The sequence below is a fragment of the Watersipora subatra genome, chromosome 1 (genome assembly GCF_963576615.1).
Source record: "Watersipora subatra chromosome 1, tzWatSuba1.1, whole genome shotgun sequence".
Taxonomy (NCBI): Eukaryota; Metazoa; Bryozoa; class Gymnolaemata; order Cheilostomatida; family Watersiporidae; genus Watersipora; species Watersipora subatra.
Genome location: NC_088708.1, coordinates 33827156 through 33854597, shown reverse-complemented (window position 1 = coordinate 33854597; position 27442 = coordinate 33827156). Strand labels below are relative to the sequence as shown.

The following is a 27442-nucleotide window of genomic DNA, read 5'->3' as shown; positions in this document are numbered from 1 at the left end:
ATGTCACTTTTCAAGGCGCGTGATTGGTGGAATACACAGGTTGGCCAGGGCGAAGACTTTGATATAGGTTGTCTGGTTGTAGGCAATATCAGCAATGTCGACTCTATCACTGCCATCGGTATGTTGCCAAATGCCAGATTAATTTACTATCATGCTTGACAACCTCAAAAACCTTGACTCATTACATGCTTGCTTATTGTCTTATTTGTAGAGCGTATAGCGATAGGCAGCTATGCTGGAATTCTCCGAATATACAACCCACATTTGTCAAAAGATGGTTTTATTCCTGAGCAGCTGCTTATCGAGCAAAATCTTGGAGCGGCCATTTTGCAAGTTTCGTGTGGCAAGTTTGTCAGGTGAACAACTTTTAGAGTTTCATGTCAAGTAATAGCTCATGTAATGCTCGTGTATGAGTATATGTTACTAACAAGTAATAGCTTATGTAATGCTCGTGTACAAATATATGCTGCTAACAAGTAATAGCTTATGTAATGCTCGTGTATGAGTATATGTTGCTAACAAGTAATAGCTCATGTAATGCTCGTGTATGAGTATATGTTGCTAACAAGTAATAGCTTATGTAATGCTCATGTATGAGTATATGTTGCTAACAAGTAATAGCTTATGTAATGCTCGTGTATGAGTATATGTTGCTAACAAGTAATAGCTCATGTAATGCTCGTGTATGAGTATATGTTGCTAACAAGTAATAGCTCATGTAATGCTCGTGTATGAGTATATGTTGCTAACAAGTAATAGCTTATGTAATGCTCGTGTATGAGTATATGTTGCTAACAAGTAATAGCTTATGTAATGCTCGTGTATGAGTATATGTTGCTAACAATTAATAGCTCATGTAATGCTCGTGTATGAGTATATGTTACTAACAAGTAATAGCTTATGTAATGCTCGTGTACAAATATATGTTGCTAACAAGTAATAGCTCATGTAATGCTCGTGTATGAGTATATGTTGCTAACAAGTAATAGCTTATGTAATGCTCGTGTATGAGTATATGTTGCTAACAAGTAATAGCTTATGTAATGCTCGTGTAAAAATATAATTTTATTTTTTTGTAGACAACTAAGTTGGTGATATTATAGAGTAGACTTTTATTTATGTGTAAAATGAAGCAAGAAATCTGGATTGAACATCATAAATTATCTTTACATATAAAAAATGAGTCCATTTCAACAACTCTTTGAAAAAAAATTCACTTCAATGTAGTTGTTCGTACAGGAATGGCTAAAAGTTTGATGTATTAAGTAGCCTCATTGAAATTATTGATCCTGAAAATTAAGCACAGTGCTTCTACAGCCTTCCTACTGGCTGATTGTTAGCTTGACTGATATCAGATGTAATTTATGATGGACAGTCGTTGGCCCCTGTGTCTAACTGGCTGTGGCCATTCGAGGAACCCCGGGTTTAAATCATTTACTTGGCAGATTTTTTTTCATTTTTGCATGACTGCGCTATCCCAAAAATGTCTTTTATGTATCAGATTATATCACAGATCTTTTTAGTAGGTTTTGTAACGCATTTAGACACGTTGTATTAAGTATTTTGAAAGAATGGATGATTATATGATAGTAATATATGTATATTTATATATTTCAGTGCCATATCTGGATACAGCATTGCTGTGCTGCACCCACGAAGACTTAGCGTCTACACACTGAACAGCACTGCAGGAGCCATTAGCCATGGTGCCCAATACAAGCTCAAGCATATCTACTCACACAACCTTCAGCGCACTTCATTTAACATGTGTCATGGGCCTTTTGGCCAGGTTCAAGGTCAATTTTTATCGTACTATCTTTATTCTGCTTTTTATTAAAATGAAAATGAACTTCTACACAAAATACATTTGCTCATCTTAACGGTTAAATGATGAAGTGGGTTTAAACATGTGATGTCACAATAATCGTCAACGCTTTTCTACAGTTTTACTACCGCTGCTTCTGGTGGAAGCTTTGTTAAGCTTGATGTCGTTCTGTGTAAATCAATCTTAGCTTCATGTTCTAATGTTGTTAGCGCTACATATGTCTGTATGTCAGTATGTCTGTATGTTAGTATGTCTGTATGTTAGTATGTCTGTATGTTAGTATGTATGTATGTTAGTCCGTCTGTATGGTAGTATGTCTGTATGTTAGTACGTCTGTATGTTGGTACGTCTGTATGTTAGTACGTCTGTATGTTAGCATGTCTGTGTGTTAGTACGTCTGTATGTTAGTACGTCTGTATGTTAGTACGTCTGTATGTTAGTCCGTCTGTATGTTAGTACGTCTGTATGTTAGTACGTCTGTATGTTAGTACGTCTGTATGTTAGTATGCCTGTATGTTAGTACGTCTGTATATTAGTATGTCTGTATGTTAGTATGTCTATATCTTAGTATGTCTGGGTTTGTATGTAAGTATATCTGTATATTAAGCAATATTAACAATGGATGTGTTGGAGTCACCAAATTATCAACTCACACTAAGATACAAAATCAATTTTGGTCGATATACTTTGAGAAGACCGCTTTTAACTGCCAACTTGATATGTTGGCAGTTAAAAGTAGTCTGGTACCGTCCTTCCACTTCCCAAGCTTGCAGTGTTAAGGCTTTGTACATCACTGTGCGATTGATTTTTATTCTGTAAAATACTTAGTAGCCCTTTTGTTTTAGATTAATAAGATCTCCTAAATCTTCTAGATTTTTCTAAATAAATTTTCTGAGTTGCCCTTCCTTACCTTTCCTATGAAAAACGCTTGTCATCCATTCTAAACTGATCAACAGTTTAGAGCACTTGTTCATCCCTAGAAAAATGTTGAAGGTACCACTAATCTGGTTTAGTTGAAAGCTATTTTTTATTGATCTAGATATTGGTATATTTAATAAAGTTAAATCATAAACATCATAAACATAAAATATACATCTGAGGACATTTTAGTTACATTTCAGTTTTTGAACAAAAAACTTATGAAGTTTGTGACCATTACAGATAAGGATTTCATATGTGTACAGTCTATGGATGGAACCCTTTCAGTGTTTGAGCAGGAGAGCTTTTCATTCACCAGATTTTTACCAGACTCTCTCCTTCCAGGGCCGTTAGCATACGTCCCTTCCATTGATAGCTTTATAACAGTCTCTTCATCTAGGGCTGTAGAGTCCTATAAGTGAGTGTTCATATTTGTGTTATACTCTTCATTGAACGAATTTTAACTTATGGTAGAGCCCACAAACCTACTAAAAGGAAATTCTTTGCTGTGAAATAAATGTCATGTTTAATATTTTTGTAATATCATTGCTATTTTATTGTAAGGTATCAAGTTTTGGCGGTCGCCGCGGAAAGCAAAACCAAAGAGGATGCACAGAACCCATCCTCAGGAAAGCGTGTAACTGTAAGTGTTTAAGGTCTAAGTTAAACAACATGGTATGCTGTCAATATGTACCTTTGTCTGCTTGGATTACTGAATGTCCAGGCTGTACATAGACAGTTCCTTTTAGGCTGATTGGTCAATGTGCATCGGGGAACAGGCAATATGTATAGAAGTACTTACTGGGGCCTCCCCTTCCATCCTCATACTCGGTAAGTAAAATAAATTAGTAAGTAGTACGCAAATTTACTTGCAGTGTTCTTACTATTTTCACTCCATACAAAGGTCTGAGAGAGGAGCAATGACAAAGTATGTGTGCTTATTACAACTAAGACATAAGACCATTGTATTTCATATAGCTGATAGTATGTAGCTTTTATAAATACTCAAGCCTAGATACGTGTATGTGTAATTATAAGAGTAACAAAGCATTCTTTCATACTTCTGACAAACATTCTAGTATCCGTTAAAACAACCTTTGCAATCCTTTTTATCATCGGTAGGGAAAGATCATCGTTTTTTTATAGTTTGTGGCACAAAGTTTGGTTAAAACTATGTCCATATTGTATTGAGCATGAAACGGTGTGCATTGTTGACACAGCCTGGTTATACTCTTGGATGAAAGACTCGCTCAGGCAGGGTAACTCTGAGATGCTCTCCTATAGACTAGCACGTCACTTTACCAGGCTCTGGAAAAACGTGTGAAGCCTTTAGCTTATCGCTCTATTGTTGTTGTTTTTGATGTAATTTGTGTAGAGACACTGTAGAGATAAAATATAACTGTATTTTATTTTGTGTAGAGACACTGCAGAGATCAAATATAATAGAGTTTTATTTTGTGTAGAGATGCTGTAGAGATCAATTATAACAGTTTTATTTTGTGTAGAGACACTGTAGAGATCAAATATAATAGAGTTTTATTTTGTGTAGAGATGCTGTAGAGATCAATTATAACAGTTTTATTTTGACTAGAGACACTGTAGAGATCAAATATAACAGTTTTATTTTGTCTAGAGACACTGTAGAGATCAAATATAACGGAGTTTTATTTTGTGTAGAAACACTGTAGAGATAAAATATAATAAAGTTTTATTTTGTGTAGAGACGCTGTAGAGATCAAATATAATAGAGTTTTATTTTGTGTAGAGACAGTGTAGAGATCAAATATAACGGAGTTTTCAGTCCTATTTGGTTCTTTTAGGTGAGCGAAGTGTCTTTTGCTTCACTGAGCAAGGAAAACTGAAATTCATGAAAAAATTGGAGTATAGCGGGCGATGCATGAAAGTGAACAGACAGTCTATCGACACTGTCAACTATATGATTGCAAGCCACACCAATACGCTTATGATCTACAAAGACTGTGTTCTTCAATGGGCTGCTCAGCTCAATCACACCCCTGTGCAAATCGACTACTGCTCTATGGAGTGAGTACAACTGCTTCACCGTGACATGTGTATTCAGTGTTGTCGAGTTCATGCTGTGGTTATTATAATAAAGAATTAAATTGCAGCTTTTTGTCAATGCCTAGGTTTCATAAAGGATAGGAGGTTTCATAAATTATCAAACCTCATATTGTTTTGTCATTATTAGTATACAGTAAAGCCTCGACATACAAAGTTAGTTCGCTCAGAGACTTTCTTTTGGTGTTAAAATCATATTATATCCTGTAACCAATCTGATGAGACTCTGCGCATGCAGATGTGTTTGTGTGTGTTGCGTGTGTCTGTATGTGTCTTTGCACGATCTTTACTATGTTTAAACTTCTAAACGGCTGTCGGGTTGGTAGCCTACATGTCAATTATGGAGATATTCTGTGCAGCCATTTGGAAGTTTATACGACATAAAGATCAGGCAAGCACAGGCATACATTTGCGGACACACAGACATCTTGTATGCATGCATGATGTTCTCATATGGTAATGTAGCCTACTACTGTGTGAGCCGTATCACATGTGTTTTATATCTACTTTGTGAATTTCACGATGAAAGGATTGGTAATTATCAAATTGGTCAATGAGAAACGGCAGACTTGCACAGGCTTCCATATGGTATCAGTTTACTGATGTAATTAGTCCAATGTATACTTTCCAACCTTTTAGTTATGTTCGCTGTAGGTACTTGTAGATATATATTATGAGAGATCATTTTGCTAAAACTGACTGCTTTGAACACGCTTTATTCGCGTAGAATGCATCCATTATAGTTTAAGCGAATATTATACGTTTTTGTCTCAAATATGATACTTTTTGGATGCATAAAGCTTATTTTATTTCTGAAATGTCTTCATATAAAGACATCACACGACAAGAGAAAAACTTAACAGCAGGATGTCTGTATATGAAGACGCACATCTCTTTTGTGAAAATGCATCTTACGCAAATTTTAGCATGACTTTAGCTAATACCTTTGCAAATTAGTGTTATTTTGCACTTCCATCAGAAGTTGGTGAACAGAGGTGTAGCCTTAGTGATACAGAGGTGTAGCCTTAGTGATACAGAGGTGTAGCCTTAGTGATACAGAGGTGTAGCCTTAGTGATACAGAGGTGTAGCCTTAGCGATACAGAGGTGTAGCCTTAGTGATACAGAGGTGTAGCCTTAGTGATACAGGATGCAGACTGAGAGTAGGTAGGGTGGTGATAGTCTAACATAAACTTACAAATAGTGAACTTGTAGATTTTTGATTTTTAATCATTCGTAACATTAATGTTTTCGTCATCGCTCGTTCATTCTCACTTGAGTAAATGCCATGTCGCAAAAATTTTTGAGCATTTTATGTGGGAAATTACATCTAAAGTTGGAAAAGTAAAACATTAGGGTGAGCGTATGCAGGTATTGTATACCGAGCACATTACATTCACGGTTTATTGCTGTCATGGTAAGACTGTTATATGCTACAATTAATACCTGGTAAGGGTTTTGCCTTATATATGTATACTAGTTGAATGCTCGGCATTGCATGGGTAATAAAAAACAGCATATAAACAGTGACAAGTAATGTACATCTAGTTGCCATTGGCTAAGTTGACCAATTAGCTAATAGCAAAATTAGCAAATTGGCTAATTAGAATAACTTAAGCTACTAACATAAGCTTGTCTATATTTTTGCTTGTACCTACTTTGTACTGCTACTTTTACCAGCTTGTAATCGTTATGATTTTCAAGCTATTTTTTGCTAGTAGTAACTAATTTTTTTTTGTAAGCACTTCAAGCGTGCATATTTTAACTTTTGTAATGAGTATTACCACAATTATTCCATTGTATAGCAATGTAGCCGTTTGGCTTAGTGGATAGAATGTCTGCCTGCAGAGCTGGAGGTTCCAAATTTAAATCCAATGCCAAGCAATTTGTTTGTTCCTAAATTGGACATACGAACCACTAATGACAGACAAACGACAAACACAGAATTTATATATTTAGATTATATGTATCATATTATTTCAAGGGACTTAGATATATATATTTCTCAAAGTTTGTGTGTGTTTATGCGTACTTCCAGCTATAGCTGTTAAAATCTTGTAATAAAGAATCAGTAGTGCAGAAGATTTGATCTCAGACCGCCGGTACATCAGTCCGATGCCTTACCAATTCAGCCACATGAGCTTGATTAATTCATTAGGCGATATATGTCAGTATATAGGAGCGAATACGCTACCGTCACGATATGGCGTAAAGACAGTAAAATGATGGCGCAATGTCATGAGAAACAGTAGCTTTTATTAGTAAGCTTACTCAAAATTTTCATTTGCATTGTGCCAGGCTATTAGCAAGTGCCAAGCAACTCTCATTACCTCTAAGCTGGGTTTTAATACCTGCGCAATGCCGGGTATCACAGCTAGTGTATATAAATTTCTCAAAGTTTGTGTGTGTGTATGTCTAGCTATAGCAATTAAAATTTTAGAATCAAATTCCGCATTCTGATGGGTTTGAACTCACAGAGATTGCTACCGCATGACTTAATCCACGCACTCTACCATTGAGCTATACAAGGCGTATGTAATGCTGCTCGATAAAACGATATTGCACGATAGGTGTCGATTTGGTGTGGGACGATATCATTTTGAGGCGTTTTGTAGGTCGATTCTGTAATCTGGTATATCGACGTTGTCGATATCATGTCAAGACCATAAATATCTGTGTTTAATTGGCAGAACCAACATCGATAATCGCCAGCATTCGTGACTCAATGTCGGCACAGCACTAGTTCCTGAAAACTTATTTGCGAGTCCGTGGAACTCCTTTATCTTTGAGAATCCTCTAGAAACAGACCGGCGAGGTAGAAAAAAGTTTCATAAAAGTTTTTTAAATAAAGTTAGAGAGTTAGTTAAATAAAACAACTACTAATTTTTTTTTATTTATACATGATTATCACCCTCGTATTATTGTTTTTGGTGACACGTCACAATAATCTGTATTGAGAGAGCATAACTCCAAACTTTCGATACTGAATGATATCGATAACTCACAGGTCCAACATATCGTTTTGGCATGTGGTGTCATATAGCACATCATTTGGCGTATGGATCAGAGACAATGTCATTTACCGTATAGCGTATGTACATGCTAAATGAAGTATTATTTGACCACTGCACCCACGCGTTACGATGCCCTTGTTATAAAATATTTTTCGGCTAACCTCAGGAAATGGCTTTTCCGTTATTTTTTGTTAAGGCGAATCTTTTCTGCCTTCTCCGTTAAAAAAATCAAGAAGAATCTGAAATCTTTACTATTTTAAAAGCCATTTCTGTCCCTCAATCTGAAGCCATAGTTGGAGGTTGAGAAAAAATTGCAATGTAAGGGATTTGAACTTCTGACACGCTGCTTTCCAGCTCGAAACACTACCACCTGGCCCAATCAACCGCAATGACTGTGCAGAAAGGTATTATCTCTCCTTATTTCGCATACCTGATGTTCTTTCAAAGCACATACACGGTATCAACAATAATTTCTCTAGAAATTATTGTTGATATGTGTACTGATTATATCCTTTATTAAGAGATACGTTGCTCGCTATGGCGAGTTCAGCGTTGTCCGTTTTGGTAAAAACCGATTCACAAACGAATAAATGATAAAATTTTAGTTCAAAGTTTGAAGTTTACTAAAATATGTACTAAAACTTCTTTAAAGTATGTGTTTAGTAAGCTAAATTCATTTAAGTTGGATTTAGCATTTATGTTAGTTAAGAACTCTCTACGTAGTACATTGTAATATTATATTATCTTGCAGATCATAACCACAGAAGGCACTAAAGTCATTGTTAGTACCTATAGTGACTAAGGCACTAAAGTCATTGTTAGTACCTATAGTGACTAAGGCACTAAAGTCATTGTTAGTACCTATAGTGACTAAGGCACTAAAGTCATTGTTAGTACCTATAGTGACTAAGGCACTAAAGTCATTGTTAGTACCTATAGTGACTAAGGCACTAAAGTCATTGTTAGTATCTATAGTGACTAAGGTACCAAGGTGTTTACACAATATTTTGTTACTATTTTTTAATTATGATTATGATGATTTTTACCAGGAAATGATTGCATTAGATAGTTACTATGGGTTTTTATACCACTCAATGTACGTCTATAGCCTACGATATTTTTGGATGCCAACACTGCCATGTGAAAATTGGCATGCCAACACTGAAACAAACTAAAATCATATAATTGTATACCACCTAATTTTCCATTATAACCGTAGCAAAACAGACTACATTTAGCCATTACTTGCTAATAATTTCACAATTACATTTAAATACCTTTACATTTGAATTTTTCTTCCTAATATGTTTCAACGAAACACTTTCGAGTTATGAAATTTAAAACTTACATTTGTTTGAAAAAGTTTGAAAACTTTTACAGTTGTGTTATTGTTGTTCAATTGAACTGCACAAAAATACTTTTTTCATAATATGAAATTTTAAAGTTAGAATGGTAAATGTTGTTATATGTTAAATACAAGTCAATTTTCTGTCCAAAAACTTTTTTATTACCCGGGCACTTACGTAGTCTATATTCTAGTCTATAATCTCATTGCTTGTTTGTTAGTTTGTCATCCGTATGTCCAGACATAGCAATTAAAATATGCCAATCAAAAACCTACTTCACACTGAAATTGAACTCCAGTTTTGCAGACAGGCGCACCAACTACTACACCACGCGACCACCTTGCAGTACTAGGAATGATCATTTGGTTATTACTAGCATGCTTCAAGATCATGACACGTAACGATTATAAGTACAATTATTCCAACTTGCAGAAAGCTGGCTGCATGGCTTAGTGGTCGTGCGCTTAGTTTCACATCTGGGCATCTGCCAAACATAGAGATATGATTCCTGCGAAGTGCAACATTTTTTCTTTTTTCTTATTATAGTAAAGATTTAGACCAGCTTAAGTCACTCCAATTTATTGGGTAAAGAAACTCAGCCAATGGCAAGTATATTACCTGCCACTGTTTATAAGCTGTTTTAAATACTGAACGAATGTGTAGCATAAGAAGTAAGAAATGTTTTTCAACAATCTGTTTTAGCCATACCTCGAGCTTTTGAATATTTGAGTTATGCATTGGCCGGACACACACAGAAATAATTTTATATTTTCATTCAAAAGTTAGAATGGTAAATGTTAACTAAAAATCAATTTTCTGTGCAAAAACGGCCGAACATTCACCTAGTATATGAATATTATGTTTCATTATTTCAATGGACTCATTTGACAACATAATCTATGAATTGCAGTTCGGTGCCAGGCGGAGTAGTTATGCTGGTTGAGACAGGCCATTTAGGTATACACTACCTGGGTACAGACCCGGCTCTGATGGTCATGCCTTCCACTCAGTTCCGTCACACCAAATACGATGAATATGCATCAGAAATTCGAAAATACCAGCAAATCATTCGGGAGAAATCTGGAAAACAAGGTATGGATTGTAAGCAATGCATGCATGTGATATGGAGACAGCCTCATCAGGTGCTGTGCTCTGCAGTTTTAATCATATAGTTTAAAAATTATCATTTGAGTAATGATTGCTACAAAGTTGTTTTTAAAATTCAAAACTCTTTTGATAAATATTTTGTAAATCACAAAAATAAATTCTATTCAAAGTTTCTTTGGTGTTTCTTTGATGAAATGTAAGAAATGCTTTATATGATATTCTAGGCCAACTCTCTCTCAATGTTAATCCTCAGGCTATTTGCTATCAATGAGTTTTTTCATGAAAGTTGTTAGTTTTTATGCGATATGAAAGTGTATTTGTAGACCCTAGTAATTTGGACTGAGTAACTTATATCATACTAAATTAAAAGGGTTTATCAAGCAGAACCTCAGGGTTTACAAGCTGTGAAAAGCGTGTGAGTCATAGTTTCATGAATGCGATGCTCGAGTGCATGAGTCATAGTTTCATGAACACGATGCTTGAGTGCATGAGTTATAGTTTCATGAACACGATGCTCGAGTGCATGAGTCATAGTTTCATGAATGCGATGCTCGAGTGCATGAGTCATAGTTTCATGAATGCGATGCTTGAGTGCATGAGTCATAGTTTCATGAATGCGATGCTCGAGTGCATGAATTGCTTAAGCTCTTGCTTCTCAAACAGCCAGTTGCCTTGTCATTATCATGATTTATTGAGAGCTTATCCTTGCATTAGCAGGATAAGCCCTCAATAAATCCAACATCTCCGGATCCCCAGGATCTAACATCTCCGTGATTGAGTGCAAAAGCCTCTTGCTGGACGTTATCACCAAGTTGCAAACATTTTAAGCCAAATACAGCTGCGATGTATATTTGTATGAAATATAGATATACAATGTAGAAATGTATGTCTATATTTTGCATGATGTACTGTACTATGGTTGCCTTACACAGAATGTACTTTACTATGCTTGTCTTACAGAAAGTGTGCTTTGTTGTACTGTGATTGTCTTGTAGCCATTTTGCCTGCTAAGGCTCCGGAAGACGACGTCAAGCTTGTCATAACTACACCGTCACAGTTAGACTCTCCCTCGGTAAGTGTCTCTGCAGTACTTCATTCACTGGTACACATTACTTAGACATTAGCATGCGTTAAGGCTTATCTATTATACATTTGCACTGAAGTAAGAGTAAGAGATATATCAACTCTACCATTAGCGATTGCATAGATGTGCGCCACAGTAACTAGCGATGAGTGTTGAAGGGAATTAAAAGACTTCCAAATTGTGCCAACCTTCTACCCAGAAACTGTAACTTCACTAATAGATTTATAGGTTATCACCATTAAAAATCTAGAGTACATCTAACAGGCTTATAGGTTGCCACCGATGGCTCAGTAGAATGTCAGAGGTATAGTTGTAGAGTTGCTGACCATGACCAGTAATGACCAGTAATGCTGTGAAACATCGATATAAAAATATAGATTAGTACAATTAGAGCTCTAGGTAAATGTCAATAGATTTCATGAAGAAAGCTGTAATGCGCTACCCTAGGGAAAGGTCTACCAGGGCTAACACAGGAGTAATCCCTCCTGTTTATGAGCAAGGGGTTGGCTATATAGACAAATCACCTAGATAAAACCTTAAAGAATGTCTTGAGCAACTGGCACGCCGCGCAGGCTTGGGGCCACTAGCAGTGCAGTGCGCACTGCACTAGTGCACTGCACTAGTGCAGTGCATAGTGCAGTGCAATTTAAAAATAGAAATGTCTAGCGCAATGCTAGTGCAAATTTGACATGAGTCCCTGGGTGCACTAGTGCAAGTGCAGTGCTTAGTGTGACATGGTTTGTACTAGTGCAGTGCCTAGTGCGGATTAGAAATTTCCCATAAATGCACTAGTGCAAGTGCAGTGCACAGTGCAACATAAAATGCTCTAGGGCAATGCCTAGTGCGGATTGGAAACTTTTTCATAAATGCACTAGTGCAAGGGCAGTGCCTAGTGCGACATAGTATGCACTAGTCTAAACTAGATCTAAACTGACTGACGCCAACTTTGAAAGGCTAATGTTCCTTCAGTCTAATAAACATCTTCTCTGAACCATATTGCTTATCAATTTTGCCATCAATATGACTTACTGTTTACATGATACTGGTTTATCCAAGGGTAGATTTTCTTGTTGTACATAGTATATTTATGTAATAAGAAGTGAATTCTTCCATTCCATGCTTGCTTAGTATATTTAGTTATTGTAATTGTAATACATTGCACTATTTGATATCTGTTGTCATCTGCACTATTTAATATTGAGCATTATTGTATGTCTATGGTTTGTTTGAAATTTTAGGTGAGACTAGTTTATTTGACAAATACATGGCTGACATCCTTTTCACAGCTATAATTGTACTATTGCAGTGGATAGCAGTAGATATCTGTTGATTAGCAAGCAATTCTTGCAGCTGCTATAGCAAAAAAGCTCATTGGTCTAGTGCCTAGTGAAGTTTAATAGTGAAGTGCCTAGTGCATTTATGATTTTACACTGCACTAGTGCTAGTGCAATGTCTAGTGCACAAGAATTTTACTATTGCAGTGCCTAGTGCATTTTTGACTTCACTTTTCGATGCACTAGTGCTAGTGCAGTGCCTAGTGCACAAGAATTTCTGCTAGTGCAGTGCCTAGTGCATTTTATATTATTACTATGCCATGCACTAGTGCTAGTGCAGTGCCTAGTGCACCTTACTGTCGTCTAGCAAGCAAATAGTGCAGTGCGCTCAATACTCACTAGTGGCCCCAAGCCTGGGCACGCGTTGTTCCCCTGATTCCTAGCTATCTGAGTTTTGCCACATTTCTTCATTGTGAAGGCAGTCAGTAGTAATATAAGTAGTGATATTGGAAAGACACCTTTTCTGTTTGAATGAACGCAACTCTAATATTCAATCCAACTTTAGGAGTTGTCAAACATTTTCTTTTAGTCTTACCTCGGTAGTTATACATTGTTATCCTTATTCGACTCGCTCAATCTGTCTCGGTTGTCCTTGAAGCCATGAAGGGGAAGCTGTAAGGAAGTGAAGGAATGAGCTGCTTACTGCATTAGCTCATGTTTGTTGTCTGAGTTCTTCTTGTTGATACGCATAGACTCTGACCCTTATGATATGCCCAAACATTATTAACTCCACATTTTGTTACTTCCATTTTAAGACTTCATTGTCGTGTAGATGTTCCGTCAGTTGTTTTCACTATACAAACAAATCATTTATATTAGACAAAGGCTAAAGTTACATAGTCAATGGGCTATTGCATGAGTGTACATCACCACATATTGCATATCATGCTTATATCATTATAATTACTATACCCGTAGTGTAGTCTTGGTACTGTCATATCTATATGATATCTATTCTTGTCAACACTATCAGATACTAGACACTACCGTGACTTCGTCTCACTTTTATCTGCTCTATGTTTCTGTAGCAAGCTAGTGATGTGAAATTCCGTAACTATGACCTTAACGAGAGCGAATTAGAAAGCCTTGTTAATGACAGTTATGGCACTGTTTTGAAAAGAGTAAGTGCTTCCTGAGTGAAAACTTATAATGTATCAAGAGAGATGCACAAAAAGACAAACATTTCTATCTTTCTGGAAGGAGCATCATCCCACTTCTGCTTCCTTCACTTACACTTCACAACCTTTTCTTTCTTCTCATTATGTTTGTATTTTGAATTTCATTTGCCAAAGCTAATTCTTGCGTTTATTTATCTTCACCACCCGCCATTGCTTATTTGCTTCCTTCGTGTCTTCCATAACCTCAGATGTTCTCTATTATTCCTAAATTATTATTCCTGCATTTTTATTTGTTTTTTATTTGTTTGTCTATTTGATATCATCTTCGCTTCAAGATTTTCTCTTCAATGTTAATCTTTGTACAAGTTCTCTCCATTCATACTTTGACTCTAACATATTTCATACATTGGTTCAGTTTGCTTAAGCTTGAAGGCAGTGTTTGTATAAGATATTATAATTAGCCAACTTTGAGGTCAGCATGTATATATAGATGTGAGGATATTTTATGCTCCTTCCAAAGAGATTGAAATGTACTGTAACAGAGTGTTTCTTACTCACAACTTTTTCAGGTTAGCCATAATTCCTTCCTGTACTCTTCTTTTCTTATTATTAACACTTGTGGGCCCGCCTTCTTATGTTAAAATATGTTGAGTGCCCTGAGTCTTCTGTTGGCTCTCTATGGTTTAGGTTGGGCCATAAAGTTTCTTATACATATTTTTAGCCTGATAGTGATTTATTGAGGAGTTTCATATGAACTTTTCAGCAGTAGCTACATCTTTTTGGAGTAGTATTTGTTGTGTCACGTATCTGATGTATCTCATGTACGCATATAAAACAGAAATACACATAATTAAACTTACGTGTAATTGAGACGGAAAAACGGTTTTTGGTATCTGCATTCCCTAGTCAGTTAACAAACAATAATATGAGAAGTGATTTATCGCGGAAACTCAAATTGAATTTTATTTTGAGCCTGTTTATTTGTATTTTAGAGCCTGTTCTGTATTTTTGCACAAACCTATCATTTTAGTTTAGCTATAAGAAAACATAAATTCATATCTAGATAGAAAAGAAAATTTCCACAAGGGTCATGGATTTTGCAGTGTATTATAATACAGAGCATTGCAAGTATCAGTATGCGGAGTACCCTTACATGTATCAGTATTCTGATACACGTAAGGGTTACTCCGCATACAGAATTGGGTGTGATGAGTTTTCTATGTGTAGAGTTGGTTGCTATACCACTATGCACGACATGATTTTGTTGGCATAAGTCTATGAAACCTAGATCTATATACAGTCAGTTCTGTGTTGCGTTTTTGCAGCGAGCCGACGATGTGGAATATAAAGAAGATGACGTTGTGCCCTCTATAACCGTTCAGGTAGACAGCTCTCCTTCTTATTGTCTTAGCTCTCCGCTGGAAACAGCTATTCTGACGAAGGTTTCATGTAGCTTAGAGTTTCAGTAGACAGATGACTTACTCTAGAGTAGAGTCTCAGTAGACAGATGACTTACTCTAGAGTAGAGACTCAGTAGACAGATGACTTACTCTAGAGTAGAGACTCAGTAGACAGATGACTTACTCTAGAGTAGAGTCTCAGTAGACAGATGACTTACTCTAGAGTCTCAGTAGACAGATGACTTACTCTAGAGTAGAGACTCTGTGCAAGACGTGCTCTAGTACAGCTTTGAATAAACGGGTATGGCATTCATTCTAAATATCATGTCCCTTTCTTACAGATAGATGTTCATGTTAGGATGTCTCTCTCTAATGTCAGAGTTAACATTTTCCTGGATAGTCCTTTGGCTTCAGACCGCACTGAGTACGAATTCCCTTCCATCAGTGAGTTTCCTATGTTAGTCATCTGCTCATTTACTTCACTCTCAATTGCTTCTATTCTCAATGGAACTTTGATCATTTGAGGGGCGTGTAGGAAGTACCTCGCACTAGTTAAAGGAAGTGTAACTACTACTTTTCACTACTTGAAAACCAGGCTGATGAGCTCAAAAGAGTTTCCTGTTGCGCCCTTTTAACTCTACAGTGCAGGGATTTCTGTAGACTTATTCATGTTCTGAACCTCGTGTATCTATTGCTCATGAGATTATAATTAACGATTTGTTACTCTATCCTGCTGTGGAAGTTGAATTGCTTTCTGCTTTGTAGTGTCACACTTCTCACACCACCTATGCATCGTATTTCATATAGGCCTCTCTATTTAGTCTTTACTCATTGGCAGAGTTACATAGAATTTTGTATAAATTAATTTATGAGATCATGATGGCATACTTTTACACTTTCGGCTGAATTGGGAAGAGGTGTAATTCAAAGAATTGCATGAAATTATATCATAATGCAACTTCTATCCATGTTTTTACCTCAAGACGTACTAAGTGGAATTTCTGCACACCTCAAATAAGTTGTTCTAAGATGTGCTCTGCTGCCTTAAATGTGGTTTTTTTCCTTAATAATATATAATAATATAGTATAATACTAAAATAATAGTGTCCTACATATAAATATACCTGCTGCAAAGTTATCAATTTTAGTCTTGAATGGGTCGTTTAAATATATATATTATTTTATGCATGTAGGTCGGCTGTAATGTACAACCTCGATATGGTTATCATATGACTTGCTGTGTATAATTGCCTACATCTCATATATGTTCATTTTATTTTCTGACGATTTTAAACAATCACTGGTACTCCATTAAAGCTCTCAGTCTTTAGGCTTCTCGTAGCCTGGCATGTTAACTCAGTTCCTTGTTCAGGTGCAAACAGTCCTGCAGTCATTCGGGCACCCATATTCATGAAGTACAACTTCCTGCCATCGTCTCTGCGCATCAGGGTAGCTGCAACCTACTTGAGCTCTTCAGGTGAGAGATTACTCAAAAATGTTTTGTTATGGACCAGCTAGGATATGAACTTTGGGAGGATTGTGGATTATATTTAAAACTAGCAGAATGTTTGGCATTGCACGGGTATTGAAAATCAGCTAATAAACAGTGATGGTAATGTAGTTGCCTGCCACTTGCCATTAGCCTGGCACATTTGACTGCCCGAAATTTCAAGAGGGGCAGCCATTTTGAAATAGTCTCTAAAAAAATTTATAGCCTCAAAGTTATTAAAAAAGATTACAGTGTGAAGACAACACCTAAAAGAACATAACTCCAAAAAATTATGCATGTATCACAATAATATTCTAACTTATAAGGAAAGTATCTTTACTTATCCAATCGCCCTCGTATACACATACTCATATAGCCATCAACAGAAACACGGATGTAATAAAACGAATCACTTTATATCAATGTTTATGGGAGTATATATATATTTGTATATATACATGTATATCTTTCTCAAAGTTTGTTGTCGTTGTACATGTCCAGCTATAGTTATTAAAATCTTGGAATAAAGAATCCGTATCCCAGAACATTTGATCTCGGAACCTCCCGTTCACCAGTCCAACATCCTACCATTTTAGCCACATGAGCTGGATAGATTCACTAGGCGATATATGTCGCTATGTGGGAGCAAATACATTACGCTTTTGGTCATGACGCAAAGTCATGGCATTATGTCATGAGAAGCCGTAGCTCTTATTAGTAAGCTTACTCAAATTATCTATTGGCAATGTGCCAGGCTAATAGCAAGTGTGGCAGGCAACTCTCATTACCTCTCATTGTTTATAAGCTGATTTTTAACACCCGGGCAACGCCGGGTAGCACAGCTAGTATATATATATATATTATATGTGTATATATACATGTATATTCTCGCATAAACATTGATCTAAATTGATTCGTTTAATTATATCTGTGTTTCTGTTGATGGCTATATGAATACGGGTATATTTGTACATACCATATGTTTGTATCTATGATATTGTTTAGCTTTATGGTATAGCATAATGCCAGCATTCTACATACTGTTGGCTATAGGTTCTCCGCGAGTCACTCAATCCCATATTACTCTGCCTCTGAAGCTTGTCGTCAAACCAGCTCCTCCTGTCAAGTCGGCCATGTTTAAAGTAACTGTAGACTCCAACAAGCCACCTGTTAACCTCAACGATCTATTCCCAGGTAAGCTTACTTATGAACACTGCTATAGCCAGTTGTAAAAGAATGAATTTTTGACTTTATGTGGAAAGAAAGAAGTAAAATCCATAAAATCTACTGTCTGTCTGCAGAGTTGCTTGGAATGAATGCGGGCGGACCAGGGGCGGCTCTTGGCTTTCAGTTTTATGGAGGACCGGTGGTAACTCTATTAGCTTCTAAAACGTCTCGTAAGTAGGTCTATGCAAATCTATTGATGTTTTATATTTCTATAACAACCTTTTAGCGTCGATCACTTGTGTTTGTTATGCTCATACATGTATTAGATTGTTCAAGCAGTTGGTTTCCTCAAAATGTAGTTTAATTAACATATATTTGGTAATGCTTTAAATATTAACAACTTTATGGATATGAATTAAATATTAATCATGCTAGGTTTATACACTAAACATTAATAGTTTTATGTTTGTGTACTAATATGTATAACTCTATGTTGATGCACTAAATATTAATAACTATATGTATAAAACCAGTTTAATTGTGGTGACTTCATGTATAAAGCGCTCAGCTCAACTTAAAAATGAGCTAGAATAAAACAAGTTGTAGAGTGACTAAGTTTATTGCACTACAATATTGTTTCGTATGGCTTACAATAAAATTTAATCATCTTTTTAACCTCCTTAACACTGAGCAGGTGCTAAAAATCGTTTTTAGCACCTGCTCAGTGTGTTTTGTTCATATTTAAAGCTCTGCTTTTAATTTTATTGTAAGCCAAACGAAACAATGTTTTAGGGCTATAAATTTTCGTCACTCTATAACTTGGTTTGACTCTATATTCATGCACTAATATTTATCACTCTTTGTATATGCACTTAATATGAATAACTCTATGAATAACTGAATATGCATCAATTATTAATAAATCTATATAATATACCTTAAATATTAGTAACCCTAGGTGTATGCTTCAAATATTAATAACTCTATGTATATGCACTAAATATTACATGTAATACCGCTTTGCCGGTGCCTTAAAAGTTAATACCTCTACGCATGTATAAGGTTTCAATATTAATAGGTCTCTGTATATGCTTTTGATGTCAACAGCTTTCCGTATTCGCAATAAATTTTATAGAGAGATATCGGATTCAGTCAGACGATTTTGCATCAATGTGGCTGATTACAAAGGATCTCATAGATCGACTCAAGTCCCACTTTGGGCCGAAGAGTGGACTCATCTGTTCTCACTCAAGCTCCCTTCCGATTCAGGAGTTCTTTGAGTCACTTGATGCTCATTTTGAGGTAGTCTGCCTGACATTGCATCCTCTGCTACCTTGAAAATTGCAAATCATGGTCAGATTAGAGAGATAGCCATATCCCAGATTAGAGAGATAGTCAGGTCCCAAGTTAGAGAGATAGTCATATCCCAGATTAGAGAGACAGTCATGTCCCAAGTTGGAGAGATAGTCATGTCTCAGGTTAGAGAAAGTCATGTCCCAAGTTAGTGAGATAGTCATGTCCCAGGTTAGAGAGAGTAATGTCCCAAGTTAGAGAGAAAGTCATGTTCCAGGTTAGCAAGAGTAATGTCCCAAGTTAGATAGTCATGTCCCAAGTTACAGAGAGTAATGTGCAAAGTTAGAGAGATAGTCATGTCCCAGGTTAGAGGGAGTAATGTGCCAAGTTAGAGAGATAGTCATGTCCCAGGTTAGAGGGAGTAATGTGCCAAGTTAGAGAGATAGTCATATCCCAGGTTAGAGAGAGAGTAATGTCCCAAGTTAGAGAGATAGTCATGTCTCAGGTTAAATTCATGACGAGGTTAAAGAGCCTTTGTCAGCTATTTCTAATTTTAGTTTCTTTTAGCCTTTGTTCTTAAAAACTTGCAATAAACAAATAGTTTTTCATTCTCTAAAACACAAACTTTTGGTCATCAGCTAGTATTATGAACATGACATTTTTGGTCTATCCAGCTAGCTCTCCATAAAAAAGCACCTTTGTTCAAGGTTGACTTGCAACCAAATTCACATTACAGTTATTTGCTAGCAAATTATTCGCCATATCTTACTCTGCTTTGTTGTAGGTGCAAAGTATGTGGAAATGTAATTACAAGCTCTTAAAAGCTCATAAACGATCAGTTAATCACAGCCATCACGTTTTGGAATCTCTTTCCAAAACAGCTCAAATGATATGTAGTTGAGCACGATGGCTTCTGTTTACACATTCATGCAACCTCATTCGCCGAAATACTTTCACAAATATACTTTTGCATTCAATAAAATGATGGGTATTGTCCTTGTGCGTCTATTTCATCATCATCGTAATGCTGTCACTTTGAGCACTGATACCTCAAAACCTACCGTAAAAATTCGTTTAACTTTTTAACCTTTGCTCGAGGGGGTGCATATCATCCTCTAATAAACGTGTGGAGCCTGTTGGTCACCTGTGATAGTGGAACAATGCTGCCGACATTGTTCGTGCCATTTGGCAGGACGAAAGGATCACATGATCAGATTACGACTAGATGATTAGACCAGGCTGACATGAAACTGTAAAGTAGCAAGCATCTATATTTGATACAGGCTTTCCGGTAGAACCCGAAGTGTTTGTCATAAACTAGTGCTGTGAGACGTTTTATATTGAGCCTTTTATTGGTCTTCAATTTCACCTGATAACATCACGTGTCAAAACAATAACCACAATGTACGCCATCGAAATAGTAGTAGTACGTAGTATGTAGTACATCATCAGAATAAAGAGATTCCAAATAAAGGGGTTTTCGTGATGGCTGTGATTAACTGTTCATTTTTTAGCTTTTGTGAGCTTGTAATCACATTTCCACATATTTTGCACCTACAACAAAGCTGAGTCAGACATGGTGAACCTTTTTGATACCAAATAACTGTAATAGCTGTAATAGCTGTAATAACTGTAATAACTGTAATAACTGTAATAACTGTAATGTGAATTTGGTTGCAAGTAAACTTTTAATGGTTAGTATCACGCATGTATTTTGAAATCTTCTGATTACAAAAATTTCATTATACTATGTAACGCCTCATCATCTCTTCAAAATGAGTCATTTTTATATTATATCAAAAAACGCATTAACCCTTAATCCTTTTGACTAAAAAATTGAATTTTTTTTGTATTATAGGAATCAATGATGTCACATATTTTTGTATTTTTTTATTTTTTACATTTTTGTCGTCAACACCTCTATATCGCAGGTAGTGAAAATGTACTTTATATTTTTTAGGGTTTTTAAAAAGGGTTCACCTCACTGCTTATGAGCTGTTATAACTCAAAATTAAGATATTGTGTGGGAAATTAAGGCTGGTTCTTACTCACTGTAGTATCGGATACACGCTCTCAAGTACAAAGAGCTGTTAGAACAAAAAGCACTTCAGTTTAGAGCAATCCAGCGCAGGCTGCTCACAAGGTTCAAGGATAAAACACCATCACCTCTCGCGTATCTTGACAACTTGCTTGAAGGCACATTTCGTCAGGTGCGTCTCCTTTAGTAATTTTAGTAACTGTAGTACTAGTACATATGAACTAATAATAACTGTACTAATAACTGTACATATGAACTAATTTAGCTAATATTTACTAATATAGTACACAGACTGCCCTGTTGTGTATATATCAGACTGCCCTGTTGTGTATATATCAGACTGCCCTGTTGTGTATATATCAGACTGCTCTGTTGTGTATATATCAGACTGCCCTGTTGTGTATATGTCGGACTGCCCTGTTGTGTATATATCAGACTGCCCTGTTGTGTATATATCAGACTGCTCTGTTGTGTATATATCAGACTGCCCTGTTGTGTATATATCAGACTGCCATGGTGTGTATATATCAGACTGCCCTGTTGTGTATATATCAGACTGCCCTGTTGTGTATATATCAGATTGCCCTGTTTTGTATATATCAGACTGCCCTGTTGTGTATATATCAGTTAGGGGCTATATGTGTATATATCAGTTAGGGGCTATATGTGTATATATCAGTTAGGGGCTATATGTGTATATTTCAGTTAGGGGCTATATGTGTATATATCAGTTAAGGGCTATATGTGTATATATCAGTTAGGGGCTATATGTGTATATATCAGTTAGGGGCTATATGTGTATATATCAGTTAGGGGCTATATGTGTATATATCAGACTGTCCTCTTAGTTTATTTAGCTTTCTACGATCAGCCTCACAGGGAAGGCGAGTCTTAGGTTGCTTCTATTGCTTATCCTCGCAGATAAAAGACAATGTCAAAGACAAAGGTATGAGTAATCAAATGACAACAGACTTGCCAATCAATCATGGGTCAACTCAATATTTCAAATTCGCTTTGATTTAGAAAAAAACAATAATTTTTACTGATTTGTTTACACGCTTTGAGTTTAACACTCAGCCTATTTACAATGCTTAGTAATAACCAACCTAACAAACTTAAAAAATTGTTGTCATTGAAATCTATGTGAAGTGACAGCAATATAAGTGGCAGCACTACTGAAATATATTACTTCACAATACTCTTATGCTGTATAAGACAACAAAAAAGCCATTTTTCGCCGTGAGCACACATTACATTTATATTTACTAGTAGATTTTTTCTAATATCATTCTCACCTTTTAGCCTTAGTCAACATTACCACTTGTTAAGTAGGCAGCCGTGCTCAGTCTCTCATACATTTAGCAGAATGCTTTTTCTTCAGCTGCTGGCCATTGCTGAGCATGCTCAGGACAACCAGAAGACTCTGAAACGCGCGGCAAACAATCTCAGCAGTGCAATTAACCTCCTCAATTATTTGATACTGCTGACCTATGACCTTTCAGAAGCTGACTTCAAGGTTCTTCAGGCCATTCTTGATCCAAATGTAACTGACAACGGGTATCAGGTAGGGTTTAATTCAACGCAGTTTGTCGAGAGGAGTGATACACAGGAGCATTAGGGAAGACCTTACCATAAACTACCTAATATTGATCATATTTATCACGAGTTTACTTGTTTCACTGTTGTTTATTGCAACCGACAAGTCCTACTCTAGTTTACCTGTGCATAACTAGAATAGTTCTGCACTCTGTCAATAAATTTGCCGGATACGATGCACTCGAAGCAATGGACATTTGTTTACAAGGCTGTTTATTAAGAGATACCGGGACTTTCTCCTCTTTATTATTCTTGGTGACTGCCAGCCAGTTAAGGCTGATATGTACGCTGGTCAACTAGTAACATGCAGTATGATGATCTTCTACATCTAAATGCTGCCAGCCACCGGCAGACATAATCATAGACTTCCTGGCACTTCTCTTTCGACTTGATACAAATGTCCTTTTCAGGATCTAAACGCAAATGAGTTTGAATTTGTGAGACATCAGAGTCTTCAATAATATTCATACAAATTCAGAGAAACAAAGAATTGCATGTGGTTCAATTGGTTAAAAATTTTCCCACAAATATATTTGTATTGTTTATTGCATAATTAGTTGGAACTAGTTTGTAGGCAATCTGCACTAGTTTTCATTCTGTTTCATAATTAGACTATGGGAGAGGATATGGTAGGTATTAATTCCAGATTTTGATATGATGGGTGCTGAGTTGGATGACTTGACTACATAACCCGATATGGAGCAGCGTCGGTGTGTTATAAAGCATCAACTCTTTTCTCAATCCATCGTTTCTTTTGACGTAATCACCCTGTTTGCACATGCGCTCGTCCACGAAAAAGCTGCCTTCTTTGTAGAAAACGATCGTCATTCTTTTTATTAATAGTATTTTTCGGTGTTGTTTTGATACTAAAATAAAAAATTTGCGAACAAAAGAATTGTTTGCGTTATTTAATTGCAGAAGCTTCATGTTTTTAACGATAAAGGTTGTCCATAAAGATGGCAGACAACGATAGAATGATGTCATGAAAAAACGAAGGATTAGCTAATTCTGCTCATTTGAAAGACTTGCAACTTAGGCATGACATGCTCATGCTTTGTCAGGGGAGCCAATCTCTAAACATGATAATATATGCTTTTTGTTTTGGATTTAGGGCTGGGAGGAAATGGTGGACACCACAATTACGCAGCAGCTTCGCACCAATCTGGCCAAGTCTGTTAAAGATCAGAACGTCAACATAGAGATGCTACACCTCGGAGGAGACACGAGCAAACTTAAAAAGCATATTGCTATTTTTATAGAGCGCATCTCAAAAGGGATATCACTCTCCTCAGAACGCCCATCTGGTAGGTATTATAAAGCTTGTCATAATCTTTCAAATCTGAATAGGTATGTGCTGAGGAGGTGAGAGAAAATGAGGTCAAGAGTGAATTGACCAATCAGTAGGTATGGTGAGTGTAATTGTAGAACTTATTAGCAAAATTAAACAATCAAATCAAAAGACATCAAAAAATATGTAATTCCATTAGAATCGCTAACCAAAATCACAACCAATTATATTAACCTACACTTTAATTATTTTATTATTTTAATATAATTTGATTTATTTTAGCACAGCAATGAAGCATCACATCTAAAATTGTCACATATTTGCATGTGATTAGGGTGTGATCACGAGGCACACTCACACACTCACTACGTGTGACCAATTATATTGATGCATCCAATGAAATACAGTAGACTAATAACGCTTGTGATAAGCACCATTGACTGTAGTGATAATGGCAGAATCAGGTACGATTTGACCACAATGAGGAAACCATTCAAATGTCTGTCATGCGTTTAACCTACACGTTTACTAACTATTGGTAAATTGTGAATGATGCAGATTTGAGGGTTATCATTTTTTATGGAGCAAACTTGTAGGAGGTGCTGGCTTTGAAAAGCTGTTTGTATAGGAATAGAGAACTACATGTATATAACAAAAACAAGTATAGGAGACAAAACTGCTGGGTTGTTATCAGTCTCCATGATAATGTTATCAGTCTCCCTCACGATGAACTCATAACTGATAAGTACTACTTGCTGTTCATTCTCACTCTTATAAATACATGTATATTGGTAAACTTAGTCAGGTGTAACACCATGATAGGAAGTTACATGTTCACTAATGCATCATGATGTGAAAGCACTTGTTACCACTATTCAATCGAAGCGGATAGCTTATATTTTCAATCAAGTAAAACATGAATGAGCCAACCGGGCCTGGTTCAGGACTAACCAACATTAGTTGGTGTTCATAAAAAGCATGAAGCAAAAGTTTTTAGTAAATTTCACATTTAACCTGAAATATGTTTTCTATATATATATCTCAAGTTGTGGTAATATTTCCTAGCCTTTGCTTATAGGAAAAAGCACAAAGGCATCTGATAAAGTGATGGACAAGAGAAACATTGCTGAGAAGGACCGGGAAGCTAGTGTTCTTGGTGCGTCGGACACTCCTATAGGCTCCCGCATGGGGCAAAAGACTGGTGGCCTCAGGTCAAATAAAGATGTAAGATCTCCTCGCAGACTTTCAGAACTAAATGGATCATCTGATCTTGAACTAGCCAATCAGCTGCCAGCTCTTCAAGGTGACTAGGGCCGTCTCTCGCCAGTCTTTCCTCGCTAGTTTAATAAGTGTTTACACTGTTCAACTAGTCATTGTTATTCATCTCTACCTGTCAGCGGATACAAAGTCCTGCGTCAACCTATACCCATAAATTTTTGATGCTGATTATATATTCCACAGTTACCGCAGTTAGCTGCATAAAAACCTTATAACAGTGTCAGCGTAGAGAGCCTGGAGACGTCATATCTAATTATTGTGCAATAGTTTATGCTTTATGTAGAAAATGTTGAGTCATTCTAGACCTTACCCATTAGTGTCTCATAGTTTTGGTTATAGTTTAATTCTCTGCTGCGTGGCTATCATGAGAAGATATTTATACCTACAGCAAGGCTTCATTGGCTCGAAGTCAAAATCAGCTATGACCCATCACCTTCATTGTCGTTATATTTTAGCGGGTGGCAAGCTGAAGCCCCTGAGAAAAAGTCAGGTTGAGGTGCCTGATCTAGATGAGCTCACGAATGGAGATGGCATGTGAATACAAACCTTTACATTGCCACGATTGATGATGGGAGAATCCATGAGATATCCATCATTCCATATCCTATTTCCTCCATGAAAGAAGCAGCTGATTCAATCATTTTAGGGCCATCGAGGGAAGGCATGTATATGTTGCAGTTTTATTTGTGGATGCAAAAAATATGTTTTTCATCGTTTAACTATTACCTTATCGATGAAATGTAAACTCGTTGAAGTAGTCACCGTGTGTACCTGTCGCAACAATCTAGCACTGCGACTATTGTTTCGGGTGTGACATCATGCGCTGGCGTTGTGCCAACCCCAATTCTTAAATGCAAGTTTCACAAATTATTTGTCTATGCTTGTCATGCGCAGCAAGTTGTACTCAATTTCTTTATATTTAATTTTATAAGTTAAATTGTAAATAAACTGATATATAAAGTTCCTTGTTCCCGCAGTTTGTTTACTACTTGTATATTTAATATGAACTCTAGCAGTTGTTAGTACTAGCATACGTATCTGTGTTCAAGAAATTGATATAAAGATACAAACCAGTGTAACTCAGAAATGCGTCGGGCATGGGCATGCATTTAGAGACAATGCAACTTGACAATGCAACTCTAAATGTCTCTCATGGTAAATGTACCATTATTAAGATTGTTTTTATGAATTTATTATTTCATTATTGTAATTTTCTATAACCTATCTATGCATGTTGTTTATAAAGGTATTTGGTTCTTAACCTTTTCACGTTACATGCAGTTTAGTGGTCCAAAATTATTATATTTCACTTTGTTTATTTACCGTTGATTATATGTTTATGTAATCTCCAGGTCAATAAGACATTCCCGAAGAAATCACAATGTCATCTACTTTCGGTAGTCACAAATTGAAAATTAAAGCGATTGCGGTGTTCATCGTGTTTTAATCATATTTCCGCTTAAATATATTTAAAAACGAATCCTTCATTCCCTCATGCTTAGTCGAGTGAAACTCAAGAAGAGGCACTCGAAGACAAGGCTGGGGTAGCCCCTAGAACACAAGGCTGGGGTAGCCCTTAGAATACAAGGCTGGGGTAGCCACTAGGATACAAGGCTAGTGTAGCCAATAGGATACAAGGCTAAGGTAGCTACCAGGATACAAGGCTAGGGTAGCCACCAGGATACAAGGCTTGGGTAGCCACTAGTATACAAGGCTGGTTTAGCTACTAGGATACAAGGCTGGGGTAGCTACTAGCTACCAATAGCTACTATTGGTCAGTTTCTCTGAATAATATTAAAATTAAAAAATCTTTACTATCATATGAGCCATGTTGGTCCATCCCTCTGTGAGAAATCATGTTTGTCCGTCCGTCTGTCAGAAGTTATGTTTGTCCGTCTGTCAAAAATCATGTTTGTCCATCCGTCTGTCAAAAGTCAAGTTTGTCCGTCTCTCTGTCAGAAGTCATGTTTGTCCGTCTGTCTGTCAAAAGTCGTGGTTGTCTAATCGTCTGTCAGAAATTCATGTTTGTCTATCCGTCTGTGAGAAGTCATGTTTGTCCGTCTGTCAAAA

General features: G+C 36.5%; 1 protein-coding gene across 1 annotated transcript; it reads left to right on the top strand.

Annotated features, from left to right (window-relative positions):
• Nucleotides 1–26336, top strand: LOC137389567 (protein PTHB1-like). Its single transcript, XM_068075649.1, has 20 exons — nucleotides 1–118; nucleotides 212–356; nucleotides 1618–1796; nucleotides 2987–3161; nucleotides 3308–3386; nucleotides 3493–3574; nucleotides 4564–4786; nucleotides 10091–10272; nucleotides 11283–11359; nucleotides 15149–15205; nucleotides 15565–15667; nucleotides 16596–16700; nucleotides 17766–17906; nucleotides 18014–18109; nucleotides 19015–19181; nucleotides 21230–21382; nucleotides 22592–22774; nucleotides 23918–24110; nucleotides 25173–25397; nucleotides 25828–26336. The coding sequence occupies exons 1-20, from the start codon at nucleotides 1–3 to the stop codon at nucleotides 25908–25910; spliced, it is 2766 nt and encodes a 921-aa protein (XP_067931750.1). The 3' UTR covers nucleotides 25911–26336.
• Nucleotides 26337–27442: the final 1106 nt, after the last annotated feature.

Bases quoted from the DNA above. Each gene is read 5' to 3' on its own strand.
- LOC137389567 (XM_068075649.1), top strand. From the start codon at position 1: ATGTCACTTTTCAAGGCGCGTGATTGGTGGAATACACAGGTTGGCCAG. The intron at 1,797-2,986 runs GTCAATTTTTAT...TGACCATTACAG, and splicing joins GCCTTTTGGCCAGGTTCAAG to ATAAGGATTTCATATGTGTA. The intron at 22,775-23,917 runs GTAGGGTTTAAT...TTTTGGATTTAG, and splicing joins TAACTGACAACGGGTATCAG to GGCTGGGAGGAAATGGTGGA.